This window comes from Meleagris gallopavo, chromosome 2 (genome assembly GCF_905368555.1).
Source record: "Meleagris gallopavo chromosome 2, MGAL_WU_HG_1.1, whole genome shotgun sequence".
NCBI lineage: Eukaryota > Metazoa > Chordata > Aves > Galliformes > Phasianidae > Meleagris > Meleagris gallopavo.
In genome coordinates, this window is record NC_139405.1 from 37082492 (window position 1) to 37107004 (window position 24513).

General features: G+C 42.8%; 1 protein-coding gene across 1 annotated transcript; it reads right to left on the reverse strand.

The window, feature by feature from the left end:
• Window positions 1-325: 325 nt before the first annotated feature.
• On the reverse strand, window positions 326-24513 carry GPR137B (G protein-coupled receptor 137B). The gene is made up of 7 exons (XM_085219674.1): window positions 24000-24513; window positions 15722-15771; window positions 10267-10489; window positions 6448-6601; window positions 4431-4555; window positions 1861-1985; window positions 326-493 (listed from the first exon to the last, which is right to left on the reverse strand). The coding sequence occupies exons 1-7, from the start codon at window positions 24366-24368 to the stop codon at window positions 382-384; spliced, it is 1158 nt and encodes a 385-aa protein (XP_085075800.1). The 5' UTR covers window positions 24369-24513; the 3' UTR covers window positions 326-381.

Sequence of the window (24513 nt, forward strand, 5' to 3'; positions counted from 1 at the left end):
GTGTGGCATGTAGGCTCTTGTTCATCACCAGTGAAAATGCATAACTAATGTTGGTGACTGTGCTGAAAAATAGTGTTTTGTAGCTGTGAATTTAGTCTATCAGATAGTGTTGTTGTGTTCTGTATCAGTTGTAGTAGTTTCCATGGAAATAAAGAGGAGGCATTGCTTTTGGAACGACATGTATAATTAGAACAGTCTTAAAAGTTTAAATCATTAGCTTATACTTTTCCTTAAACTATGAAAAGCTTGTGGCAAAGACAAGTTCTTCGTTTATCTGTGCATAGGAACACTTCTAAAAACCAAAGAGTGAATAAATTTGCTAAGCTTTGTTTTTCAGAGCAATTGTTTTAATATTGGAATGTCCTACGTAGTTGACTGAAGTCATATAGGGCTTGGCCTGTCTGTGTCCAATGTTGGATCTTGCTGGAGGGATCCTATGTACGCCATGAAGCTGTTGTTCTGATGGCCCCAGTCATAGTAATCTGGAGAGAAACTTGAGAAGGAAACAGAATTAGTGAGTGGCAGGTTGGTTCTGTACATAGCTGGTTAGTTACTGTGGGCAAAATGCAATTGCACAGTTGTGGTTCTCATACTGAGATGACTCATTACTTTTTTCCTGATTCTTTTAGTTCACTAAAGACTTCTCTCTCTCTGCTTTGCTGATCCAGGAGGTGGTTGAACATCTGAGTGCTAGAGTTGGTGTTTTGCTTATCCTGTGACAGCAATGGGCTGTCAGTGACAGATCTGAACCTCCCTGCATCTGTATAGAAGGGACATGGATTTGATGAACATCTCTGTTGTACTGCCTGTACTCTCATAATCAGTTGGTTTAGTTTCTACTGGGAGCTGTGCTAATGTGGCTCATTCTTTCACACTTTTGTAAGGAAGAGCATCTCTAGCTATAGGCTGGGTAGTGGCTGGAGTGCACCATCTGCAGCATCTTCAATGGGATGAGTTACTACATGGAAATCTAATGCAGGAGTAGGGTGGTAACTCTAAGTAGTGACTTTATAACTAGAGGAATTGTCTAGAGTGACTGTCTAACTAAAGGAACTAGATCTGGGTACATTCGATGCTGTCAGTGCATCTTATCTTCAGGTAACTTATAATGATCTAATACCAGCATGTTGTAGATTCAAGAATAGAAGATAAGTAACGCACAGCAACTTCCTCTCAGGACAGGATGATGCATTGCCTTTCCTCCTCTGAGTGAGGTGCTGTTCTTACTGTGAACTCTACCTTCCTGGAAGGATGAGTTAATCCTTATAAACCTCATGGTTGCACAGAAGAAGAAAAAAATCCACACACACACAAATAGGCTTCTTATGGCAGTTCTGAGTTGTGTGGGATCTCAAAAGTTAAGCAGAATTGCATCCACTTTGAGCAAATGGGCAAGTAAGTATCCCTTTCACTTCAGGTGAGCTGCCCTGGGATGTTTAAGCCATGTTATAGGACAGGCTTTGTCACTACCACCATGGCAAGTTGCCTGCCTGCAGTCTCAAGCTTTACCCTGCTCTTCTCAAAGCTGGGTAAGCAGCTACATTGTAGGGTGCCTTGCTGACACACTGAACTATTAAATGACATGTCTTGCTCTACTCTCGGAAGAAGTAGAGGATGAAATGCAATCCGAAGATCTGACCTGCCTTTTTCAAAGACAGTTCTTAAATAATGTAACCATTTTCATTCTTTTGTCCTTGTAGTTTCTATGAGGCTCTGCAGTGCTGCTACATTAGCTTCCTCCCCATCCTTTATCATTTAGGCAGCAACTGAATTTAAACAATTTTCATTGCTCTTATGCAGCATGCACCTTCCCTCTCCTCCAGCTGTTTCTGTTATGGGAAGTAAGCTCTTGGACCTTACCTGCCCTGTGCTCCTTGGGGTGCAATATTCCATGCCAGATCATCATCACTGTCATATCTGCGAGGGTTGTCAAAGAAATAAGATCTGGGATTGAAGCCGTGGCTTGGGACCATTCCTGCACTGGCCTGAGGGAAGGTTAAACTTGAGTTAGTACTTGCAGCAGATAAATTGCTTGGTGTGTGACTTCCAAAAGAAGTCACTGCATACTTAGGTCCTGACTTCCAAAACAAAACAGGCTATTTTACATATACTGTAGACAACAAAAATCTTTTTGGTTTTTTTTGTTTGTTTTTTGTTTGTTTTTTGCTCTACTGGCATAGAGATGATCTCATATCTTAACAGTATTTCCCCATGTAACACCTTCATTTATACAGAGCATTTTCTTTCATAGGATTGAAAATGGAGAGTAGACAAGATTCAGAAAACCTATTTGAGTCTGGACACAATGCTCAGACATCTGGGAACCAGCTGAGCTCCTTTGACTTATTCAATGCTTGTGTGTAGGGAATGGGATTCCCAGTATATGTGGATAAGGCAGGATGGCAGCATCTCCTTGGCCTTAGGTAGGAGAGCACTTTAACTTCTCATTATCTTTTCAGATGTTGCTAAAGTTATTATTTAACAATGAACTAAAAAATATACCCTTTTCTGTCCCCATTTCTAACATTTGTCTTGTTGAAGCTATGGCAAAACAAAGGCCCAAGTGCTGCAGTTACTCTCTGTCAGCACCAAAGTATGCAGTTGCTTGTTTCAGGTAGTATCATCTGCCACGTGGAGCTTTACCTCTGAACTGTGCTGCATGCAGGCTGCCTCTACTCAAACTTTCTCATTCTGAAGTCCTGAATGAAATGTCAAACCAAAGTGTTACTATTTCCTGGAATTTTTCCTTATAGCAAATGAAGAATATTCTGGATTTTTAATAAATGAGAGTTAAGATTTTTTAAAAACTAAAGAAGAGTTTGTTTTAATTCCAATCCCATGCTTTATGGGTATTTTCTACGGGTAGACTATTTTCTACTCCTCAACTGTTTTAAGTCTAATGAGCATACTGTGGCCCTTAGTCTCCCTCTTGTGGCATGTTTACACTGAAGTTCAGTTTTGCCTTGCTACAGTTGCCTTTCTTACATCCTTGTTTCCAGTTTTCCTATTACAGCCAGTGGTTTGGCATAAATATTTATCTTGTGTAGAAACAATCATATCTGATTTTTTCACTATGATAGATAATGTCTGTCCATAGAAAGTTCGCCATGAAAGTAGTGATGACACCAATGACTCCTCAACTGTTATCTTTCAGTTTGAGATTTGAGGCTTTCTAAAAGTCACAATGCAAAACATAATGTTGTGTGTTAACATAGTGTGTTTTGACTTGCAAGAGAATGCTGCCTGCCTGACCCTCATTCGAGTAAGACTCCAAGTGTTTATGTGATCAGTTTTGTAAAGCAGAGGTTAGATCACAGCTCTTACTTCCATTTTCTGTGAATCTAACACCCTGAATTTAAGAGCATGTCTAGCTGTACTAAAATCACCTCAAATAAAATGAGATCTTTCTGTAGCCACTTCTAAGAAGAACAGCATCACCAGACTGTTGTTTAAAAACATTTCATTTCTTGTCTTTACAGTTATCCTGGTTAATTCCTAAGCAGGAGTAGGGCTGAGATCTTATTTTAATGCATTCAATTTGATGGACATCAGTAGGTTTCCTAGTGTGATATCAGGTATCACAGGTGAACTGTAAGAAGGACTTCACATAACTGGTGTCTATTACTTCCTTACCAAGTTCAACTTTCTCATTGCCTTTGCAAATGTGTGTATGAGAACAAAAATCATGGTCTTCTCTAGAAGTGTGTTCTATGAATTGCTTCTCTGGTGAGTTTACTGCTTCCATCCTCCTTGGAGGAATACTAGCTTTAGTTGGGTTTGACCCACAGATTACCCAGGTAATCCTCGTGCAAGGCTGATAAATCTGTGTCCTGTCAACCAGCATATCCTAGCCTGGAAGTGCTGCTTACAGCCATTAAAAGATTCATGTCCATCTATTAACTGCCTTGTATTAAGGATATATAGGATTATTGTTACAACTCCCACTTGAATCTGTGCTCTGCTATTTCAGCAAGCAAAAATGTCAGGTAGTGCTTATTACAGCTATTAGCTTTTGGCACTGAAACAATTCAATGGACACAAAGCTGGAAGATTTCTTTGAAGAATTCATATATGCCATGGAACAGTTAGCACACCATCATTTCACTGCTCTCTATGTTATGAACAAACTCTGTGTTTGAACAAACTGACTACAGTATAGTGCCACATTAACCCACAAGGAACATGTCCCTAAGTTTAAGGTTACTGGTTCTTAAGATAATTGCCTGAGACACACACTTGTCTTTCTTCTGGGTAAATATGATGAGTTTCTTTTGTAAGCACTTAGCATAACAAGGTCATTGACTTGGGTTTTCTGCTGAGGACACATTGAAAAAGATAATATGTAAAGAAGCAAAAGCTCCCCTGCATGCTGAGCCCCTCAGACCTGCCAGAACATCCCATTAACAAATGTACTAGCAGATTTCACTCACTAGATCTTTGGTAGGATTTCGAACACGGAAGAAATACACAACCAAGGAAGTAGGCAAGAGTTCCCAGACAAAAAGGATCACTCCAAACACTATGTAACCTGCATCTCCCAGCTGGCATTTCAGATCTGCCTGTTGAAAAGTCAAAAAGAAAAATATTTACAAACGAAAATGGCATTTTCTTTTCTTAGTGCAAGAGCCAACATGTCTTCTTACGAAGCCCTATACTTAATTGGCTGAAACTTGACAACATGTCCAGAAACTCTTTCCAGTAAAGTCGGATTAACCTGGCTAATGATTAAAGGCATATTAAAAAAAATAAATCAATATTCTATGTTGTTGAGTACATGACTTCTCTTTCCTTCTACTCTCTCTCCTCCCTCTTTCTCATCCTCTGTCTTTCCTTCAGCAAAGTCAAAGTTCAGTGGATGCTTGCCAGGCTCTTAGGCTGGGAAGAATGTGATAAAATGGACTTATAGAGAAACTACCTTTCTGGTCCTTTTTCAGATGGGAATAATACATGAAAGAACAGTCAATGCCCAGGTCTTCAAGGTTGTTGCTCACAATCTTTAAAAGTTAAGGTTTGGAACTCTTCAAATTGGTGCACTTCGTTATCTTGAATAACCACACTGTTTCTCTAGCGTTAGCTTTGAACTAACTTCTCTCTAGATTTCCCCTCTGCTGTTTGCCATATTTGCAGAGGGCAGTCCTGTCTTTTTATATCTTTTGTGTGGAATCAAAAAAGGGAAATGTTTCTGAAGAGTGACCTGAGGTAGTAACACAGCAAGTCCTAAAGCATTCCAGTCAGCTCCCTATGAACAATCATGGCTCCAGGTGGGAAACTGGATCAGATATTCTGGCTATAAATTTCTAGTATCTGCAAGGCCATCAGCAGCCACCAATGCTCCAGGCTTCAACAGGAGGAGGGAAAATGTTGGATTCAGGAGATGAATCACAGTGTACTGCTCTTCCATCTAAAATATGTGTCTTCTTATTGCACAGTGGTATCACCTAGCTGCACTCCTATCCACACTGCAGCAGGGGGGACTAGAGGTCCTTAACGTACTGTTCTCTAACAACTCTTAAAGAGATCCTCTGGGCAGTCTTATCCTGCTGATTACCTGCTTCTTATTTCTAATTTTATTTGCTGCTCAACAGAGAACGGCTCTAGGTTTGCTTGGCCTGCCTGACACTACAAGGCACTTGCCTGGTCAGCTAGGAACTCTGTGTTTGTTCTGCAAGTGCTTGCTCGGTGGTGAGGAGGCATCGTGTATCTGGGACTTTGAGCCCCAAAAATATTTACTCATGCTCTAAACACAGGCCTGCCATTTTTCCAAGCCTTGATTAGCTTGAAAACTACTGGGACCTGTGTGTTTCAAAGCAGAGAAAGGAGCTGAATGCCCAAATTTCATAAAATTCAAGTAAGAGTTACCTGCTTATTTCCCTTAGCATTTCTAACACTGCTAGTTCTCAATATCTGAATTGTAACTTGCAATGAAAAGTTGTGAAAAATCACAGTCTGATCCTAAAACTAGGGAAAATATGCTACTGATAGAATTAAGGTACATAACTCCTCTACACTAAATGCCAATGGGAGACTTGATGATGACTTCAGAACTTGGAACTTTGCATTTCAGGGGCATCAAGAACTGTTTTTCTGCTCTCCGACTATAGTACATTCTTTCCAATGAACAAAACACCTGTCTTTTTGAATGTTGTTTTTAACAGTAAAATAAAAATGAATTAAATGTTAACTAAAAGACTGATATTTTAAAATTGTTTAATTATCAGTTATGTTTTCCTTTCAGTGCGGTTTTTTTTTTTTTTTTCCTTTCCCTTTCTGCTTTCCATTCTGCTATTATTGCAAGGAATTTGTATTCCTGGAGCAAATCAATCTCATAGCATTAAACAAAAGAAAAAAAACATTGAATTTTAATATACTAATGCCTTTTGTCATAATGTTTAGGAAATCAGCTGTCACATGAGAATGAGTTTTTCTCATTAGCAAATATTTTCATACTTGCCTGATCTGATACGTTGTACCAATCATAATCAAAAGAATTGACTTTCTTGGTTTGGGAAAATGATAAGATGAACAAGTTGTAACAGGCGCGTGAGGTATAAAGTAGTATAACAGTCACTCCTATGCTTGTCACCTGACACACAGATGATCCCTGGAAAAGATTTGAACACAGGTTATTAGTCACATGGGAAGTTGACAAGAATATTTCTTTGCATGGAGTCTGGGGGGTTGTTATGGTGCTTTGACTAATGTTACTGACTGATGTTTTCCTTCTTTGATCAGTATATCCTGCACTTTTTTGTACTACACAGTGGAATGGCAGCGGTTCCAACCTTACCAAGATGGGCTGCTGTTAACGCCTGTCACTGCTGCACAAGTGCCATTTTCACAGCAATGAAAGCAGCTGAGAACACCTAGTATTGGATAGAGCTAGAGAATTCAGCTGCATGCCAGCTATTGAGCATCCTATCTCAGACTCTCTCTACTGGCAAGATGCAACCTTGCATCTTTTTATAACTGCTTGCTGTGCACCTATTTCCTAACTAAGGAGCAGAACACAACAGTCAGCAGTTAAACACAGCGCAGACAGGAACAGAACATCCTGCCTCACCTAAAAGTCAACACAGAGAAGACAAAGCGGAGGCACAGCCTATAGGCAAAGTGACCACGGCTGGGTAGTATGCAAGTGGGACCTTCAGCACCAGGGCAGGAATGAGACTGCAAAGCATGAAGTCATGACAGTTCCTAGAGCCCAGAGAAGAAAAGAGACAGTGCAGGGGAAAGAGCCTCAACTAGTGTGAGGAACAAGGGCAGCTCCTGACCACTGCTTATTGGAATCAGGGGACTGAGGCATCAGCACAGGAATTATGGCAGCAGAGGAGTCCAGGAGGCATGGCTATGGGGATCTGTGAGTCTGGTCATGGTGGCAGGCCTACATACAAAATGAGGCTGGCTCTGAAGGAAGAAACTCAAATGCTGTGCAGTTCACTCTGGAATGGTGTTTATGATAGCCAAAGGAGAAATGCACTGAGGAACCATGCTTTAGGCTAGCACAATACAGCTATTTGCTTCACTAGCCCTGCCCTCCTTCTCCAGGCAGAGACCTACACGATGCAGATGGGCTCTTTTCGTCTAGCTGATACAGATAAGCCAAGAGGGAAGCTGCTCCCCCTCACGGAACCTTTTATACCCCGGCAAGGTCTACACCTCTCCCCCCACTCAGGTACTTGGCTAGCAGGTTGGCAGCCCCAGGCACAGACAGGCAGAACACAGATACAAAATGGGTCAGGGCGAGCCACCAGGTCACCACATTCCGAAGCCCTGCCTAACCCTAGCCCTAGCCCTGACGCCTTGGCTTCAGGAGCCCACCAGGCCCCTCTGCTGCTCACACATGCTGGTGGTTGTTGTCCTGTGGCAATGCCTAGCAGACACCTCACACTGTGTGTTCCATGGCCAGAGGCAATAAAGAGAGACTCATCAAAAAAGCCGTCAGGAAACTATAGCTTGCCTGCATTCCTGCAAAAAATAATATTGCTTCAGAGAACAGCCTGAATACTCAGGAGTATTATGAAACCCTCAGTGCCGTCAGTCTCTGCCTGATGACCTTCTCACAGTGCTGCTGCAGACACCACCGCCAGCCAGGCCCAACCTGCAGCTATGGCGGGAGTGAGCCAGGGGGCTGCCGTGTGGGAACTGGAACAGACACCCAGCACACAGCAGTGAGAGCAGCAAGCAGGAAGTGCCAAAAAGGGGAAACATCCACTCAACACTTCCCCATTCTCCTTTTGTAGGAGCAGCAGGGCTGCCATGGAAACCCAGGGGAGCGAGCAGGGAGAAGCTGCTAATGAGCACACACCATGTCCCACTTCAGCAGCACTTAAAAACAGAAGCGAGGAGCAGCACATGGTCGGTGCTGCCCCATGCCAGTTTCCCCAGAAAGCTGTCATTCTTTAATAGTTCAATATGCTGCAGCTTTAACAAACTCTAATGCCACAAAATAAAAAAAAAAAAAAAAAAAAAAAAAAGGGACTAAACTTGTTCTGTTTTCACTGCCAGTCAAATCTAGTCAGGTGACCTGGGGAAAGCAGAATGCAGCTCAACAAGCTTGGAAGGATCCCCTCTTCAGGCTCATAGAAAAGAGGGGAGCCCTATATGAGTAGGTAGCAGGACCAAGTGCATGATGTTTCTGGCCCAACACTCATGGATGGGCTCTGCACCTCCCTGATGCTGCCTGGGCCACGGCTCAGGACCACGTCTGGCCACACACCAGATCCTGCAGGAGATACTGTGTCTGCCAGCACTTCCGTGTGTGGTCACAGAGTACGTGCCATGAGATGGGAAATGCAAATAAAAAGGCTGCCAGCACTGATCCCCATCTCCAAGCAACACAGAATGCACATTTTCTCCAATGCTGCTTCTATTGTATCACTGCAAAGACCGAACTTTAGCTATTTTTTTCAGCACAGCAGTGGCAGATTAAACCAGGATGTTATTTCACTGCTGGCTCTAGCCTTCTGTATCCCTAAGTATGTGCAGCCAAATCCTACTGGAAGTCCCCAGAGGGACTCTATTTCAGGTCAGCAGAAAGAAGTACAGTGCTCTTTAATTCTTGTTTACACATTCAAACTTTCATTAGCGCTATGGCCTGTCTTTTCCTCTCTGCAATAACACTCGAATTTCTTTGTTTTTCATGAAATATCTTGAAGTAAAGGAGATAAGGTTTCCTGCAGAAGGAGGAAACAGAACGAAGTAATCCACCAAAGCCTCATGTAGGCCAACACTGCTTTGTTACAGAGATTTACACTTCTGTGACTTGCAGCAGTAGATAAACTTTTCTCAACAGTAAAAATAATCCACTGCCTGTGCCCTTTGGTCAGCAAATGACAGACTGGAAAGAAGCAAAACAAACTAAGCTGTGTTTTTAAATCTTCTGTTCAGCCATGAACTTTTAGTTGTTGTGCAGTACAGCCAGATTTGATTAAACAGGAAAAGTATTCGTTTCATCTGATTAACCAAATGGAGGGAGGGATTTTATTATAAGATTTTCAAAATGGAAGTTAAAACTTAGATTTTTGGAATGCTTGTTGTGATAATGGTAATGCACTATTGGTTGAACTCATTTGCTTTAAGATCTAACCATGTACCGTGAATACAAAGACCTTTGAAAACCTTGTTTCATTTTGTATAGATACAAAACATTTTGACTTAAGACAAACACAGCTAGCTTTTACGATACCTGCAGACCCAGCTCTTCCAGCAAAGCTGTGAAGCAAACAACATTTCTTGAAGGAATATTTTGTAGATTAACAGGAGAGACCTTTTCTCCCTTCTCTCTGTTTGGATGAATTTATAATACATTAAGTCTTTCAAAAAAACTATTATCTATTGGACACTATGCAAATTTATAAAAGATATTCATATTCCTTTTCCTGGTTTACCTTCAGCACACTGCTACCTTAAACATTTAGAATAATCAGCCAATAATTTGACAAACTGAAGTAAAGACCACTTCTCTGAAGCAGTACTGAAATGTAATTGGGTGGCACCCAGCTTAAAAACAGCTGTGAGGAGCTCCAGCCAGAAGTTCTGTAAACTCTGTCCTAAATATGTATTTTGGGGTCTGTGGGGTTAGACAAAAGCACCCCTTCTACTCCTTAGTATTTATTTATTGAGCAGGATGTACAACCAAGTGCAAGCTGTGAAGTCTAAGGCCTCTAAGCTCTTGGGGGATTTGAAGAACCATGTGCCTCTGCCTTGCATTACACATGTCTCTCAGAAGGTACTTTAAAAGGAACTGAAAATGTAAATGTACCTTACCTTGGATTCCAAGTAAATGTTGGCTAAAGACATCTTGGAAATCTTATACAGGCAGATGGAGAGTGAAACAGCGCAGAGCACAAACAATGTGTCATTAATTGCCACCCGGACAGAGACAATGACTTTTCTCTCTGAATTCTGTGTCCTCACCAATACTGCACATGTTAAGTTCACCAAGAGGAAGAGGAGACTTATGAAAAGAGAAGCCAGGTAGAGGGGTAACCTGGGAGAGTGAGGAGAAAACAGTTTTAGCGACATTGTTCAGCAAGTGTCAGTCACAAGATGGAAGCTGCAACTCTGAGTAATGGAAGCTGCACATATTGGGCTGCCACAACTGACCAGTGACCCACAGCCAAATCTAAGCACTCTGGATTGCTGGAGAGATGAACAGAGCTAGTTTCGGACTTTTTTTTACAGTCACAGAATAAGCAGTAAGTAAAAAAACTAATGTCACGCAATAAAATTTGGAAGAGTGCAGCAGAGATACAACAGCCCAGTTTTTACAAATCATTTAAAATACACATGTACTTTCTTAAAACATGCGCTTCATATATGGCACAAACCATCCGGCTATTTGCTGACAGGATAAAACTTGCAAAAGGTTGAGCTGGTTGGAAAGGACTGTTGTTGAACCTGGTTTTACTGCCATGAAAAGCATCACTGACTACCAGTGTTTGCAATCAGACTTCATATTAAATTAGGGAAGCGCCTAAGCATAGGAAAATTCTGAATTACTGGCTCCCCAGCATCGTTCTCTGTCCCTTTTCTTAAATATTTTTGTCATGGGCAACCTCTTAAAAGAACCATCAAGAAATGTAAATATGCACATTGATTCTGGTTTGGCATTTTGCCATCTGTGCCACATAAAGGGTTTGTTTGCACAATCACAGGAGCAGAGCTGGAACAGAAATGTGACAGAAGCCCAGGAGCTGGACTGGTTTGTTTTCCCACCCACCCAGAAGTGATACCTGCAACATAACTAAGCCATACACCCAAGGAAGACTGCTTCTCTTTACTCCTACACACAGCTGCAGAGGTTTCCATAAACAAACAAATAAAAAGAAACTATTTTCATTTCAAGTGTTTGCTTATTGCTTTATCTTTGTTGTCCGAGGCAATTTCTGATAGGATTTATAATCTGCAGTCACAGAACAAGTGGTTTTGGCCCAAATCCTTCATGTTTGATGTTAATTTTGAATTTGACTGTCTCTGAGGAATCAAATTTGGATTGTTTAAAAATACTTTTACCTCATGGTGATAGATTTCTTGCATATGTTTACATCCTTTTAGGACATTACCCAACTACAAAATAGAAGACTAGTTGTCTTCTTTTCAGAGGGCAGGAAAGGAAGAGTTACACCTTTGAGAACATTTAGATGCATAATGAGGAAAACTGGAAGCCTCAGAGTGCCTGCTTGTGTCAACAAATTAATGTCCTTCTTTCCAGCTATATCTGGCAGCAAACAAGACTGCTGTCTTTTCCTTGCTGGTCATGGAAACTCCCTCTCCGGGGGAAGATTGTGCTCATTCTTATTCTTCCAGGGCAGGGCTCCGTCCTTAGAATAAGCAGCTAGAGGCAGCTCCTTTAAACCTCACAGCCTAATGGTAGAAGCACTGCAGTCCTGGAGCTCCTCTTTCACACAGCTTCCTCTGGAGGATGCAGTTCCCACTTGTAGTGTGAATACTGTATTTATCTTTACAGTCTGGGGCACCACAATATAACAAAGATATAAAACTATTAGAGATCATCCAAAGGAAGGCTATGAACATAGTGAAGGAGCAACTTAGGGCTCCTGGGTGTGCTTGGAGTAGAACAGAGGAGCTGAAGGGAGGCCTGATGGCGGCTGCAGCTCCTCACAGGGCGCGGTGGGGCAGCGCTGAGCTCTGCTCTGTGTGACAGCGACAGGGCCCGAGGGAACGGCATGGAGCTGTGTCAGGGGAGGGCAGTGGGGGTTGGGGACAGGTGCTGCACCAGAGGGTGGTGGGCATGAAACGGGCTGCACAGGGCACGGCCCTGAGTGCTGCAGTTCAGGGAGCGTTTGTACATCGCTCTCAGACATAGGTTTTGGATTTGGGGTGGTGCTGTGTGGACTCGTTGATCCCTGGGGATCCCTTCCAATTGAGGATATACTGTGATTCTATTAATATTTCATAAGTCTTTATGTGATGGTCATGTGTCTTCCTTTCCTTCCCCTTCCAAAGGCGACTTAAAAGCCTCACAACCATCCACGTTGCTCATATGCACCCTCACTCTAGTGTAACTAAGTAAAATGCTCTGGTGATATTTTACACACTGTCTACTTGCAGGACAGTAAGTATGCACTCTCTTTTTGCTCAACTTAGTCAGAAGAAACTTCTGCTCCAATGCAGCCTGCTTGCTCTTGATGCTATCTCATGACCAGCCAGGCTCCTCCTTGACAGAGTTTATCCCAAAAAATAAAAATAAAAAGCACTGTTGAGTTCTCCTGCCCACACACTCCTATGTATGCCAGTGTGAGCTGCACAAGTGATGGGCCATGACAGCTCTTCACATAACGAGCTCCCAACCCCCTTATTAACATGATGTGGCTGGGGAGACAGCCTGCTTGCTGCCTGCTTTGACAAAAGAAGCATTGTTGTTGGAGTTCTGAATAAGCACTGATGGAGATGTAGACTGTGTCTCTCATGGCAGTTTTAGGGTCTCTGCAGCTGCAGAAAGCATTGCAGCCTCACTTAAAAGCAGAATGCATCCTTACATCTCATCTACACAGGCACCTATACAGCATGAATAAACAGTTTTTGTTTGTTTGTTCCAGAAAATAGAAAGCAAGTCAGGAGAAGTGCTTCCACATTACACCAATAACTGTTCAAACAGCCTATTGTGCATTATTCCCATTTTGGGGCGAGTCCCTTAGAAGGAGCTATGTGTAACCTGGCTTGGCAGAGAAGGCACATACCAAGGCATTCCTTTTTTCTGTCAGGCTTGGATGCATCTCTTTAGTAAGATTTTCTTTGAGCTTTATACTCAGCACAATGAATTTTGCCCTGATTAATTAGAAAATGTGTGAAACTAGTACATTTTGTGTGTGGTTCCTCAGAAAGTATACACTGTCTGAGGCTTGTGTGCATAAACACATAGCACAGTAAGCCTCAACCGAACCCAGTGACTGTAAGAAATCCCTAAGCCCAGACTGTTATATATGAAGCTGGGCTGGTACAGACTTGGCCATGAGCTCTTTTTGCCACAATGACTAATATCGTGAAGACTATGCTGAGAAAAGTTTACTTAAGATTCTGACCCTGATAGGACTTTTTCCTTATCTGAAATGATTCTGGTTTATGAGACCTGTGTAATACACAGACCACAGTCCTACCTCTCTGCTGATCTGTTTATGTTACCATCATCCATTCCTGCCATGATGCAGAAATAACACCAGGTAATACATCTCACACTTCCTTAAAAATAAGAAACAAACAAAAACAGGAAAAAAAATCCAAACCCTGAACATTTAGAAAAGAAAAATCGAATTCATTAAGTGTAGGCCCCAACCCCTGTATGAAGGCCCAAATCATCCATTTTTCACTAGCCTGGTACAATTAAGACACAGGACCACTGCTGCAGGTGTGCATATATTTGCATCACTTGAACTGCCCTGAAATGAGGTCAGCTTCATTTATTAGGCTCTTTCACACAGGCTAACCACTACTAATACTTTTAGATATTAAAACAAAACTCTTCTTGTGGTCCTTTACCAACAGAGCTAAATATGAAAGATAAGGCTGGATCAGATCCAACAATGATGATCAGTGTTAGAAATGCAGTAGGCAAGAGTCTAGATGAACACAGAAATGTTGAGGAGAGGGTAGTATGTGCTCACTTAGCAGATGTTAAATAAACATCACAAGCTCATGAGCTCTCCCTGCGTGAAGAAAGCATGTTTCAAGCACTTTTTAAGAAGAAAGCCTTGCCGCAAATGCCAGTAGTGTACAAGGTTCATAGCTGCTATCTCTCACCTTTAATGCCAACCGGAAATGTGTTCATAGACTTTCCCTACACCATGATCTACCTGCAGCTCAGGTGTTGCACAACCTCTTCCTTCCTTTTGGCTAGTGTACCATCAGGGGCAGGCACACTCTCTCACTTGCATTCAGAGCTGGCTGGGGACCTGGTGAGTGTGTGCAATATTTGTCTGCCAACCCACACTCCTAGATTTCCTTCCCACAGAAACCAGAGCCCAAAGGGGGAAGAATGTATTTGTATGTCACAGTGTTCATCAGCGAGCATCTGGCTCTTGCTCTTTTTGATTTGGGATGTGGCCAAAGTATGCACATAGACCAACTAACTTCAAAGCATTCCTGGGGCCACCAAAACAGACGCAGCCTCTCTGATTCCATCCTTAGAATTTCCGCATTAGCTGCTTATCATCATGGAGTACCCAACCATGTCTCATACCCTCACTGGTCACTGGTCCAAGCACCGCTCAGCCCAAGCCCACTCTCACTGTCCTGCCATTTTACCAAATGAGGTTTCTCAAGCACTAGCTCCAGGTGGTTGCTGCTCCAGCTGCATCAAAACCTAGCCAGATAGGGCACAGGGCACAGACAATATTAGTATTCCACCTGTTGATACAGTACCAGCTTCTCCTGAATAGTCAGTAAATAAGGGGTCAGATTTCAGATGCAAATTACTTTGCTTTCCTATCCTGATTTCAGATTGTTTCCTTATTTAGAAATAAGACAACCTCTCTCTATCTTCCTCTTGCCCTATCTAAGCAATATTTCCCCTGACCGATGGTTTTAGGCATTGCCACAGTAAAAAATAATTTATTGATCTCTTCCTCAACTTTCTGGACATCTAGGCCTTTTGAGGAGTTTTCAAGTAGTTCCTGACAATCATTCCTGCTCAAACAAGACCTTAAACAGATCTTACCACCTAAATGCAAAGCCATCATAATCTCAGCTCTATGGAATTACGGTAAATCATCTATAAGCTTCCCAAAACACCACTGTTTTGAATCTATTCCCTCTAGCTCCTTCCCTTCATAATTCTTTTCTCAGCTCCCCAGAACCTTTTATTACTGCTTACTTCACTTCTCGGTTAAGACATATCCAGTCCCACTTCTTCCTGTTGCAACGAATATGTCACCCTGCTACCTTTACTGAAGTTCTGGGCCTGGATTCACCTAGCACCCACAGGTCCTTTATGAACCTATAGACAAACCAGCAAGGTCAGTGCTTTCTGCTTGCATTTGAAATATTTCCCTTTGAAATACATGAATGTCTAAAAATGGCGCTTGTATTGGGAAATGACACGGACTTTGAAACATAATAGGAAGAAGCTGGCCTCAGAATCATTGTCACGAAACACCGGTATTTAAATATGAGAAGCAGAGATATGAGCATCACAAACTATCAGTGTTTCTCAAAGTACATGGCAATTTTTCTTCACCACTCCAAAGATTTTCACAGTTCTCACCTGTATTTCAGTAGCTCTGGGGAATATTTTGATTTAGCCTTAAATATCACCTGCAAAACAGAAAAATACTGCATCAGACATAGGACACATGGGTAAAGAAAAATGCTGTGTCCACAGGAATCCTGTCTCGCATGTCAATGAAATGTAGTGATAGATTCACCAGTATGTCTTGTCCATGGTAGGCAAGATATAAACAAAGTATTAAAACCACTCAGCAAGAGATGATCACATACTGTTATACAAATTGTCTGCACCATTGTTTTCACTTATATCACATACTGATATAAGATTTTATATCAGTATTCACAAGAGCTTGTATAATCAAGAGATAAATAATTATTAGGTTCTTATACATCCAGTAAGTACATGCCTCTCATACAAACCAGCTCATACTGGCACATTGGGTTTGGTGCTGTATGCATATGTAAAGCTTGCTGGAGTACCTTGGCCTGAAATTGGGGATGTCAGTTTGCATCCATATTGCTTCCCAAAAGGATGCCAGTGAAATCACTTTACTTTGAGGTTTATTTAGCTTCTACTGGCTGGCTGTTCACAAACAGAACAATATATATTTTTACAGAGAGAGCACTCAGGCACAATAGTTACCAGGCTGAAAAGAAAAAAAATACTGAAACACATAATGTAGGCAGGTAGTACCAGTCACAGGTGTTTAACCACCATCAGAAACTGTACAGAAATATATTAGCATAATTTGCATTTTGTTTATTAAAAATGATCTAGGGAAGTATCACTGCTTTTTCATAAGTTAACATGGTTACTAAACACACTCAGCTTATAAACCTTTATACATTTTTTTTTAACTCAGCAGTCACCCACCACTGAAGCAAACTGATTACCAGTATTACAAAATAACATGCTGCGTGGCAGTTCCCTAGGGTTGTTTCCCAATTGATTTCTTCTCAAGTCATCCCACTTTATCCATTTCACTTAGTATCGCATGTCCTTTAGTGTAACTTCCATAACAGCTAGTATGGTTATCATGCTGTGTCAAGGAAACAGGAATTATATGATCACTGTGTAGATAACAGGCATGTGTCCATCTTGTCAGCATGTTTATCTGTCCAAAAAAAGGTGACAAAAATGGCAAAGGCTCTGGAGGGCAAGATGTATGAGCAGAGGCTGAAATCTCTTTGGTTGTTAAGCCCAGAGGAGAGGAGACTCAAAACAGTCTGGTCACCAAAGTACTCAGAGTCAGAGACACGACCCTTCTGTCACCCTCCTGAAAATCAGTGTCCCAACAGAAGTAAGGCATGCTTGAAATGCATCTGATATATGACCTCTGTGAGGAGAATCCCACAGAATTGCCCCACATATCCCCTGATTTGAGAGATACTGCCCAGGCAAGTACCAGGAGAAATGCCCCCGTCACGGGAACAGCCTCAGACACAGCTCAAAGTCAAGCATGAGACACAGAACTGCAGAAAATCAGGCTTCATTTGTTCCAGCGCTCCTGGAACAACGTGTCATTTAGCTGCTATTCACCAGAAGCAGCTGCCTTGAACTGAAAATTACTTTTATGACACATCAGTCTGCTTAGTACTAACGGAACCAAGCAGAGAGCACTGAGCCTCTCAGCAGACCTTAGAAAAGTAACAGCTGAAAATAAAATGGAAACGTCAAGGGTGGAAATCTCTAAAAATATTCTGCAGCCATTGACATTATTTCCCAGTAGATAACATCTCTGGCAGTATCCCGTAGAGAAGATCTTTGTGATCCATTCTCCAAATTCTTAGATCATGAATTCCCACAGGAAATCAGGAACAAGTTTCATGTTGCTTTACCTACTTGCTACCTAGGGGGCAGGTATAAGAGGTGTGGGAACGCTGACCTCAGCAGCAGTACTCACATGCTGTACCATTAATTCTGACAGCTTTCAGGAGCAGCACGGAACAGAGGTGTTCAGAGCCTGTGCAAAGAGCTTCATGAGTTGTGCGGGGACCACAAAGCCTGGGAAATTCACTTGTTCCTCAATGCCAACTCCTGTACTTCCCCTAAAAGGTTGCAGCCACCCCCATAATGTCACAGAACACTGCTTTCACATCGAACAGCCCAAGGCTGCCCCACTCAGCAGAATCCCCGCAGCTAATTTAGCAAGAACCACGCATGACGTTCCTGCTGCTGGTACAACGCAGGGCCACATCTCCCAGTGTGGGATTGCTGAAGCAGCTGTGTGTGGGGATGCTGGGTTTGGTGGAGTTGCCCCAACAGACAAACGCTTCTGAATTCTGTCAGAGCAAAATAACCATGACGAAAGTACTGCACAGAAAAAGGACACTACGTGGAGGGACATTGCTTATGTAACTCGTGGATACTCGTGCAAACTGACTGCCTGACAGAGACACAGGCAGCCACATTCTGCTGCCTTTACAGCCTTATTTCATGAGTAACCTCACTGGAAGCGATGTGATTGGCATGGAATAAAGAGCTATTCAGTGGGGAGTAAGGGTGTCTGAAGCTGAGCTCAATATACCTCAGATGTGTGGGTGCAGCTCTTTAACTCCAAAGAGCCGTGAAAGAAAAGGTTGCCCAATGGCCCCTCCCTGCAAGAGTGTTGAGAAAGCTTCCAGTCAATATCTGAGTCATCTCAGCAAGGCTTCCAGCAAACCAGAGCAAAGCAAAGCAGCTATTCCTAAGAATAGACCAAACAGCTCACAGAAGGCAGACCTCTTAAAAGAGACCTTTCAGAGAAACCCAGGGGGAATAGCAACGAGGAAAACTCTGTGAAATGTCTTGCTGTTTTTTCTAATGGCAAAGGGTTGCTTTTCCTCCTTATTTCTTCCCCCTTTCACTTTTTTTTTTTTTTCTTCCTGAAGGAGAACTATTCTGTTTTTGACTTTCTTTTTGCTGAAGCACTGGAAACCTCAAATAAGATTCTCACACTCCCTCCTCCACTCCCCTGAGGTATATGTCTGGCGTATAAAAGGGCAGCAGTACAAAAGCACTCCAAAAAAGACTTAGATACAGCCAGGGAAAATTCCTGTGTTTCAGGAACTGATGTAAACAGCTGACCTTAAAGGCATTTCACCAGCCCCAGCAGAAGAGAGGTGGGGATGGAGGGCAGTGCCTCAGCAGAGAGCAGGGCAGGCAGGCAGGGCCCGGCTGCTATGACTTATGGGGGTTACAGCTGTGGTTATCAAAGTTACATCCTGTCCATGTTAGGATCAATGAAACAGGTGTAAGGGCCAAATCACACACTCTTAGAGGAAAAAAAAAAAAAAAAAAAAATCTCACTGGAGAAGCTTTCAATCTAAGTCTGATTTAGCTGCACTGATGTGAATCCAGGCACGAACTTCTAGAATACCTCTGTGTTGGGTGGCTCAACTCACTTTTACTGGCTGCTCAGCTTACCAAAACCTTCAGGTATGTGTTAAGTGCTCTCATACCTGTCCAGCTGGCCCTCTGCAGAGGAATGAGGTTCAGCTTTATTTACCAGTCCTCATTTCAAAGAGCTGTATGTCGAGCACAGAGCATATTTTCCCTTCCCAATCCTTCTCAACATTGTCCCTCTCTTCTGTCACATTCCATGCAAACTAGTCTTTGTGCCCTAAAAACACAACCCAGCCTCATGCAGGCCCAAAGCCCCTCACCATCACCTTTCCTTTCCTGTGTATTTTCTAGTCCCAGGACTATTTTCTCTCCTTCTTCCATGTTTGTTCTTTCCTGTAAAATGTTCCCTCATGCCTGGATCAGATTCTCCCAAGTATGCCCACTTTATCCTTCTATGCCCTAGAAGCCTACTGACATGGGCTACTATGACCATCTGCCATACTCAGCCTTGTGCAGCTTGGCAAAAACAAGGGCTAGGGCTATTGCAGGGCCATGCTAAATTTGCATGCATAGCCTTCCTGTCAAATTACTTTCCAAAGCAAATGATGTCATTTCTCATGTCAGATGCTAACAGCCAGCCAGTCTGCCATTTCAGTTTGTCTCCTACAGATCTAATACAGAGGGCAATGTTTAAAGTCAAATTCATATGCTGATGCTTTACCACCCATAGTTGGACTCCTTTGTAGTTCTATGTACGTATGAAGCATGCTGTAAACAAACCCTCTCTATTCTCTCATTGGTAGTATTACTGTTAAAATTCTGGCCAGACTAACTAGAGGATAAGAATCTCTCAATTTCCTTCACAGATAACATGTACTCCAGCTCCACAGAGATAAATGCAGCCTCCCTGAAAGCCTGGTGCTGGTTTCTCCCCGCCCTGCCAGGCACTTCCAGCATGGCCAACTACTGTCTGACTGCCTTACTCTGCACAATTTCTCCCTCATTTGAAAGTCCCTGATTTTATCAGCCTTGCCTGGGAGGCAGGGTAAGTTCCTCAGTCTGGGTGCCAGAGAAAAAATGGAATATGGTTAGTGAGGAAAAAAGAGAGGTGAATCTGCCTAGCAGCCCTTCTCCACCTATACAGCCTCACAGTTCTTCAACTCAGCACCACCTTCCCCAGATGCTGGAGGAGTTCCCAACCCTGTGGTTAAACCCACAGCACAATAAGTGGCTCACTGTGCCTGCCTGCAGAGGAGGACTGGGATTTCCAGCATCCCCAATGGCTCATGTTCTTTGGCCTTGACTTTGTTGAGCCGGTAGCCCTACATCCTAGCCTCTTCGTTCCCTTGCATCCTGCTCCCCAGTGAAATGTAAAGCCTGAAACAGGACAAAATGAAGCAAACCCTTCTCTTCCCACCTCTCTACCAAAAAGGGCAATGTTTTATTTTATTTCCCAAGGCTTATTTAAACTTATGCCCACAGAACTGACAATAAGGCCTGAGGCCCCTCTCTGGGCTGGGAAGAGTGGGAGATTTGGGAAATCAAGACATAAATAACAGACTTCCTGACTCCTGGGGTCCTTGCTGTCTGCATTCAGTTAAAGTACAAGACGTTTTTTGCTGGTGTACGGTGTTTGCTTTGTTGAGCAAGAGAGATGCAGATGTATCTATGGGATTTTTTGTTTCAGTGGGTGGAAACGTACACTGCAGCTCTCTGTTGGATGGACCTGGGAGCTGTCCTGGTCTGGTACAATGCAGGTATTTGCAGATGTTAGGTTGAAGACAGAAAGTTAACCTGAGAGGGAAGTTAGCATTCATGTTCTCCTTTAGAAGGCAGGAGATTGAATAAAGACTTTATAAATAAATAAATAAATAATTCTAGGAAATTCAGCTTCCTCATTAGAAATAGCATGTATTTTTCCCAGTGTTTGATTTCTGAAAGAAGGTAAATTACATAAGACTTACCTACAGCACCCTTTTTATTCTGCCATCAAGACCACCCTGACCATACCTCCCCACTCAAAGAGCAATTCTCAGGAGCGGTTCTGACTCAAAACTATTTTGACTGTAGCTTTTCTTTTGTCCACAGGTTCTCTGGTCTAGCAATATGTCACAGTGCATCAGAGCTTCCGCTGTGTCTGCTGATGGCAGTGCTCAAGAATAACCCCTGCTGAGCTGACACCATTGTGGCTTATTTGCCTTGCTACACGTAAGAGAGAGTCCAAATTTATGTCCTCATTGCTTTGGGATACCAATTAGAAACAGAATAATTGTGGCTAACTTTCTGTCAACTTCAAAGGTGCTTATTATTCCGAAAAATGCCCTCAGGCACTTGCCGAGTGAATTTTTTTTCTGTTGGGCCAGGAAGATCTGCAGTATTTTTGGAATCACTTTTTTTTCTCACCTCTGTGTCTAAAAGGCAGTGTCTCTTCTAGAAGTGCTGAGTGCCGGACAGAAGGTAAACACCTGCCAATTCCATGAGGTCTTCACATCCTCTGTTCCCATACTTTGCACAGATCACTCATTTCCCTACAGCTAAGCACCAGTTAGGTAGCATGGTTTTCATGCAGTGAGACACAGCTGCAGATCTTCCTTTCCTTCCTTCTAGAGAAAGAAGCATAAATGTTGCTTCTGAACAGGTCTGTGAAGTTATAAGCCATTACTGAAAACAAAATTTTCTCTCCCCACCCCTTTCACGCTAGTTCTTGCTTGCCTGCTGTGGAAAGCTAGATGCACATTAAAAATACAGACTTAAGAAGATGCTGAATTTCAAGCCAAACCACCTTTTAATGGCCAGAAGTAAATAACAGTGAATTAAAAATACATGCGCCTATTCTGTGTCTTTACACTACATTCCTACAATGGCTGTGCTTGTTATTTCTTAAGACTTCACTGTGGTTAGGGAGATGTTTGAGATGAGATTTCACTGGGAGCAACTAGCTCTAAAGCAAACACCACCACTAATAATATGCCTGTCTACAGTGGCTCACAATCTTTAGAGATTATGACATACATCACAAGCTCTGAAAGTCCTGTGTAAATGTTTCAAAATCCTCATAGCAGCTCTTCAAGACAGGTAACCATGCTGCTCCTTTGAAGAGAGGCTTAGAGGAAGATCAGGAGGACTCATGGTGACAAAGCAGAAAACATGCAAGAGGCAGAGCCAATAGCCTTACAATATTTGTGTTTCCAGCCAATGTCTTGTACTTCCTTAGTGATATCAGACAGCAGTGCCAAAAATAAGTTAAAAGGACAGATGCACACATTCTGTATACTCTCTTTTTACACCTCCCTTAAATAGAGGAATCAGTTACTGATGACATAGCCTCTGAGCACTGGCACAAATGCTGCAGAGTACAGCTCAAATGCGCGCTCTGTGTTCAGCCCCGACTTCTCTTGGCTATAACCCAGGATGATGCACTTTCTAGCCTTCCATGGCAGCCCTGCTGTGTGTCTGAGGGAAGAATCTCACCTAGGGGTATAGTTTATTCCCAGCTGCTGTGATGGTGATGGACTATGTGATGATGTACATTAGCCCCAAGAGAACTGCATCATTATCAAATGTCATGGGATCAAGCACAGGTGATTAAATGCCTGAGCTGGATTTGAATAGCATGTAGATGAAAGGTTCCTTAATCTCTTAATATGTTTCAAGTCCTGAGGAGTGGAGTGGTGTGAGTTGCAGGCATTTAAGGCACTGAATCCAGAGAAGTAAACCTAAGTGCAAAACTACGTACGTGGTCCTAAGTAATGCTCTCTGCAACAAAAATGATCCTCTTAGAGCTTTCATGCTTACATGCTCTGCTTTTTCAGCTTTGGAATGGCAGCTCTCACAAGCAGCCTGACCTCTGCAGCCGGGCTGTTCTGAGTTCACAGCCCTGCACAGCTACAAAGCACTGTAAGCACTGTAGGCACAATAAAAGCACCCAGAGCAAGGCACTGAGCTGGTCCCAAGCAGGGCACTCAGCTACGCACAGAGCATCCTGAGCACTGCCCAGGATTCCCCTTGCCAGCTGTCCCTGCACTGGAAAAGCTGCCTCTGGCAAGAATCATCCGAGAGCTAGGTGTCCTCCTGCATGCACTGTAGTGGGATGGAAGAGACAGAGAATTCAGTCCCTGCTCTCCTGCAAGCTTCCTGTGAGATCTCAGGCAAGCTTAGCAGCCTTTCTGTGCCTCAGCATGCTGACATCTCATCCTGCAACCTGGTGCTGATATACCCAAGCTTACCAGCAATACTTCCAAGCAAGTATAACTGCAGCAACACAGAGCTCTGTACAGCCTGATGCATCTGGATTCCTAGCTGTCCACAGCACAGATATGTTCTCAAGGTGTCTTTCTGACACAGGGATGCTGCTTCCTTCATAACACAGCTGATTTACCTTTGCATCACAGAGTCCTTGAATCAGAGAGCACACCTCTGTACAGCACCTAGCACGTACTGGGGCCCACACTCACTGCTTTGTGTAACACAGACCATTATAGGAACTTGGCTCTGCAGTAGGACTTGATCTGCATTTTGGTTGTCAATACAGAATAGAAATCTCCCCACTGAGAACTATCTCAGCTGACTTACGAAAAATCTGAGCAGGGGGATGCCTGCAAAATTATTGAGATTGAGGTCTGTTAAGCCGGGAGGCTTACGATGCCTAAGCTAAGCAGTAACAACAATAGTGAAGAATAATAACAGAACAGTATTTTGGACATCGAGCCTTCAAACTCTCCTGTATATTTTTTCCCTCCCTTTAAATTAAACGACACCCATTTCATAGACAATAGACACTATTTGCCATTCCCAAAATGATCACCGCAGGCTCCAGGTTCTCTGTAACACTGATCGCTTGCACACAAATCAAACGTTACAATTCCAAACTAAACTGTCTGAAATTTGCTTTTTGCTTTGCCAAAGTACATTAGGAAATTACATCCTTCTCACAGATCTTACAAAACAATAATTTATCCTTCTGTCAGATTTAATCAAATATCTTGCTTACCTGTGTGAAGTAAAGATTCATCAGGGTCAGGGTGAAAAACTGGAGGCAGACGGGGAAGCAATAGAGGAGCCAGAAGATGAAGGGGCTGAGAGAATTTGCTGTGACAAAGTCTTTGAAGTAAAATGAAAAGAGCACAGTCCTAAGAGAGGCCCAAAACAAGCACAGAAACAGAAAGACAGTTTGGTAACTGAACCTCTTGTGCCTGTAGTGAAGGACCAGCCAGAGCTGGACGTAGATGAACACAAAAAGCAGTGAATAAAAAACAGTATATACAATGGTCAGGCCCAGCTTCACGTACGGAGGGACAGCTGGCGTCAGGGTCGGTGGAAGGGTGTCATTTTTCAGTGGGTCCCACTCAGGGGCCTCCATTTGATATCAGGAATCGTCAGAATTATTTATTAAGTTTGGCTGCCGCTGCTGCCTCCTCCTCCTCCTTCTCCTTTCATCTTCCTACAGCACGGGAATCAAGAAAATGAAAGAAAACAAGCTGCACTTCCTCTTTGGCAGCTCGCTG

What these genes read in the sequence shown, in the direction of transcription:
- GPR137B (XM_085219674.1), bottom strand. Translation starts at nt 24,368, where the DNA reads ATGGAGGCCCCTGAGTGGGACCCACTGAAAAATGACACCCTTCCACCG. An exon ending in CCAGAGCTACTGAAATACAG is followed by an intron (nt 10,490 to 15,721) that starts GTGAGAACTGTG and finishes TCACTCTCCCAG; the next exon opens with GTTACCCCTCTACCTGGCTT. An exon ending in GAAATCCTACCAAAGATCTA is followed by an intron (nt 1,986 to 4,430) that starts GTGAGTGAAATC and finishes ACCTTCCCTCAG; the next exon opens with GCCAGTGCAGGAATGGTCCC.